Source organism: Hyperolius riggenbachi, chromosome 1 (assembly GCF_040937935.1).
Source record: "Hyperolius riggenbachi isolate aHypRig1 chromosome 1, aHypRig1.pri, whole genome shotgun sequence".
NCBI lineage: Eukaryota > Metazoa > Chordata > Amphibia > Anura > Hyperoliidae > Hyperolius > Hyperolius riggenbachi.
Window position 1 is genome coordinate 500028113 of NC_090646.1, and position 4669 is coordinate 500032781.

General features: G+C 39.8%; 1 protein-coding gene across 1 annotated transcript; it reads left to right on the top strand.

Moving 5' to 3' along the window:
• Nucleotides 1-574: 574 nt before the first annotated feature.
• On the top strand, nucleotides 575-3627 carry LOC137555750 (testis-specific serine/threonine-protein kinase 1-like). Its single transcript, XM_068271590.1, has 2 exons — nucleotides 575-651; nucleotides 2461-3627. Exon 2 carries the CDS (start codon nucleotides 2506-2508, stop codon nucleotides 3580-3582), a length of 1077 nt encoding a protein of 358 aa, XP_068127691.1. The 5' UTR covers nucleotides 575-651; nucleotides 2461-2505; the 3' UTR covers nucleotides 3583-3627.
• The last annotated feature ends 1042 nt before the right edge of the window (nucleotides 3628-4669 follow it).

Here is a 4669-nt window from a genome sequence, read left to right on the forward strand (position 1 = left end):
CGGCCGCCTCAGCCCCTTCTCTGATTGGATACTTCAACTTGCCAGGAAATATCGCGCGAGGTTGCGATCCCCACTGCGAACCTGTCACCTGTGGTATGTCTGCGGCCGCTGCGTATAGCAGCGGCTGGCCCTAATTACTTAAGATTCGGGCGGCCCGGGGGGCAATTGCCCCCCGTCCCACTGGGCCAGTCCTCCCCTGACTGCATCTTTCTTCAACAGTTTCACTTTAATAGAAAGCTATAGTGAAAGGAAAATGGAGACTGCAATATGTATTCCCTTTAAAATGTAAATTGCTTGGATGTCATGTTGGTTTTTTGGCTTCAGAAAAGTACAAGTCACCCACCTGTAACAAGTGCAGAGTCACGACATTCAATCTGCATACAGATCCTCGGCCACTGGCTTAGAAGGAATTAGACAGGAAGACTGGTATCATTAATAAACTGAAATAAACATGGTAACATCCATACCCTTCTCAATACAGGTTTACTTTTATTATGGGGCTTTGTTCTTACTCCTGGATCTTACTCCATCAGGGACATATTGAAGTCTGGAGACTGCAGAAGTTATCAGCATGAGCTCAGACAGTTGGTTAGGCAGCAACTGTCATTAATGCTAGTCGGTCTCTCTGCTCAAGTGCCATCTTTAGGGAGGGTAAGTAAAGCATAAATAAAATAGCTATAAATAAGGGAGCTAGTAGGGTTGAGGTGAGACAGTGGAAAACTCTATAGGGGAGCTGCCACTGGTCACACTTTTTAATCCCAAAACAAAATTTACTGCCCAAATTTGACTTGTAATCACACTAGCTACCAAGATTACCTAGCAAATGCACTGCTTTTAGTCTTCAGCTTCATTACCATAAAAATCAGTGATTTATCATTTCTTCTTTATGTTTTCTCAGCCATTCCATGCCGGAATATGACCCCTACTGTTGATAGGAGGCTGCAAAAGAAGGCATGCCAGCTGTGTTTTCCCAGTTTCAAATCTAGTGGGCCAAAATGGAATATTCCATTTCAGTTTGCATTAGCGATTTTCACTGGCTGTTAGAAACACAAGAAGGAAAACGCAGAAAAAAATGCAGCAGGCAGGACTTTTTTTTTTAATCACATCGGAAATCGGAAATCTCATGTAGTGTAAAAGAGCACTTAGTGAATCCGTGATATGGAGGCTGCCATATTTGTTTCCTTTAAACAATACCAGTTGCCTGGCAGCCCTGCTGATCTGTTTTGCTGCAGTAGTATGTGAATTACACCAGAAACAAGCAGACAGCTTATCTTGTCAGTTCTGACAATATTGTTAGAAACACCTGATCTGCATATGGCTGAAAGTATTAGAGGCAGAGATTAACAGGACAGCCAGGCAACAGGTATTGCTTAAAATGAAATAAATATGGCAGCTTCCATATACATCTCACCTCAGGTTCACTTTAATATTGTATTGATGAGCTGCATTCCTGGTACCCCAGCCCCATGATACCCACCAGCAGAATCATTGTTTCCTTGCCCGCTCACTTCGCTCGCTGGGCTGCGGGCTCAGTCCTCACCTCACTTGGACAACTTTTTGTTCTAACGCTATGTCTATTTGGATAATGGACATTGCCCACTCGCTTCACTCATTGGGATTCAGGCTTGAAACTTGTGTTGCCAGGTTAGTACTACTGGTGGGTATTATGGGGTTCGGGTATCAGGAATGCAGCTCATCAATATAATATTAATACAATCTATAAATAAAATAATCAATATCCCTTTTTGGCTGTATTTATTTTTTTATGGAAACTGAGAAGACACAGCTGGCAGCCCCCTTTTCAAGCTTCTTATCAACAGCTGGTAGCATGTTTAGCTCACTGCAGTGCCTAATGGCACGGAATGGCTGAGAAAACATGAAGAAAGGAAGATACATCACCAACATCTACTGTAATGGAGCTGAGAAATACACTAAAGCAGTGCAGTTGCTAAATAATCTTGGGACCTAATGATTACAGCAGCAAATTTGGTTTTGGAGCCGTTATTAGCAACAAAAGGTGACCACCGGCAGCTCCCCTATGGGGTTTCCCGCTGACACACCTCAACCATACTAACACCCCTGCTGACACTAAAAGTGATGCTGAGCTTTACAATACATTTGAAATCATTACTGACTGAAGCAGTGTCTACTGCAGCACAGACCAATTCAATAAATGTTTATGGGACAGTACATCAAAATGCAGTCAAGTGGACTTTTGGATGCCCTGCATTGCCCTTAGTGTGAATGGGTGTATTGATGTAGTGCATTCTACTGTATGTCACTCTTTCAGCCTTAAAAGATGTGAATATTCAGATTCATGCATGTGCCCATTATTGACTGTTTCTTTTAATTAAAAAAAGAGGCAAATTAGGCAAAATATAGTAGGAGCATGAAAAGAATATATGTATCAGCTGCTATGGGAAAGGTTATAATTTTGTAATTTTCTTTACATTCGAAAAGGAGCCTTAGTATGATTGTGACCTCCCTGAATTCTAGAACGCGGGGATGCCCAATGAAATCATCACTTTCTTGAAAGACAAGCTGCACCTCACTAACCCTCATTATCAAACCACCATGGACGATGCTACTGTGCTTCTGCAAAAGGGATATAAAATCGGCAAACATCTAGGTGAAGGATCTTATGCCAAAGTCAAGTCTGCATATTCAAACCGTCTAAAATCAAATGTAGCTGTGAAGATCATTGATCGACAAAAGGCTCCACGTGACTTTGTCGAAAAATTTCTTCCACGTGAGCTAGAGATCCTAACAAAAGTAAGCCATAACTCAATTATAAAAACTCTTGAGATTTTTGAGAAACCAAACAAGAAAGTCTACATCATCATGGAGCTGTGTGTCCAAGGAGATTTGCTAGAATTCATCAAGAGCAAGGGAGCGCTGTCAGAAGAAACATCCCGGAAACTGTTTCGCCAGATAATTATAGCTGTAAAATACTGCCATGATAAAGACATTGTGCACCGTGATCTGAAATGCGAGAACCTTCTGTTAGATAAAGATTTCAACCTTAAAATTTCAGACTTTGGTTTTGCAAGACATGTATACCATGACGTCAATGGCAAAGTAATCCTTAGTAACACTTTTTGTGGTTCAGCTGTCTATGCATCTCCAGAGGTCTTACAAGGCATACCATACAACCCCAAGATTCATGATGTCTGGAGTCTTGGAGTAATACTCTATATAATGGTCACCTGTGCAATGCCATATGATGACTCCAATATCAAAAGGATGCTGCGTCAACAGAAGGCACATAAAATTGATTTTTCACACTCGCCAGAACTTTCAAGTCCCTGCAAAGAAGTCATTTGTGGCATGTTAGAGCCAGACGTGACACTACGCCTGACAGTGGATGAGATTTTGAACCATGTCTGGCTTCGCACTGCTTTAAGATCCAAAGAGCCAAGTAAATCCATTCTTAAAAAGGAAGAAGTACAGTCTGCAGACCACCCTCCAGTTTCAAAGCAAGAAAGCCAACTAGACAAGACCCTACAGGAAGTACAGGCCAGTAACACTATAACTGAAGGTGAAGGAGACCATGCTGCAAGTAAAGCAGAATCAAGTGTCTGATATGTGATCAAACTAGTAAAACTAGTAAAAGTGGCAATCCATGTATTCGCTCAGTCTTTTAATTCAATTTAGTTTTAACCAATATCTAACTTCAAACATGGCCCTGTATAGTTTTGTACTAAATCCAGTAGTGAGTGACCATTGACCTACTGACAATCTTTTTCAGTTGTTCAGATCTGTCTAATGCCACCCATACACATAAAGATTAGTGGTAGATTAGGTAAAACATCTATATTTACCAAATATCAATCTTTTACCTGTTTTTTCCAGTTTGCACTACTCAATATTAGACACGATTTCAGTAAAAATCTTGTTTAATTTTGATCTTGCCACTCCAGCTGTGTACCGCCCAATGGAGTACAAAAGTATGCATAACCTCAATTGCACGCTGCTGCTGAAGACTTTTCAAGATAGATAGATAGATAGATAGATAGATAGATAGATAGATAGATAGATAGATAGATAGATAGATAGATCAGAAAATAAGATCAGAAGATCAGAAAATCAGAATTGCCATAGTTTCAATCAATTTTTTTAGATTTCAGGCTTGCATTGAATCTATTGTCTGATCTTTTGAAATAACCAATTAGTACACTGGCATCTTAAAACCAATTAGTCTGTCTGGTCTGTGTATAGTCTCCCAAAGTTCACTCAAACAAAATGGCTATTAGCATGCAAGGCTCATATGCAATATGTGTGTGTGTGTTTATCTTATGCAGAGGCATATATTTGCCCCATGGCTATCACCATTATTACAGAATAATTGCACTGGTTTCTATGTGACTGGTAGTAACTTGGCTTCTGTGAAATGTCACTTTTGTGAATTGTAATTTATATTTAGAAGATGCTGGTTATATCATTTACATTTTAGCAGAAGGGTAACGACATCCAAGTGCTTTATTTGGAAAGTGCGACACTAGAGATTTAATGAGCAACAAAAAAATGTGCTAACAATCTGTTGATGTGACATTCCACTTTTGTTCAAAAAAAACTACTATATACATAGATCAGTGCTGAACAAGAGGTTTGGTAATCTTATGAATACCTAAAGTCTATCTTTTTTTTTAATAAAAGTAATGTTATATTC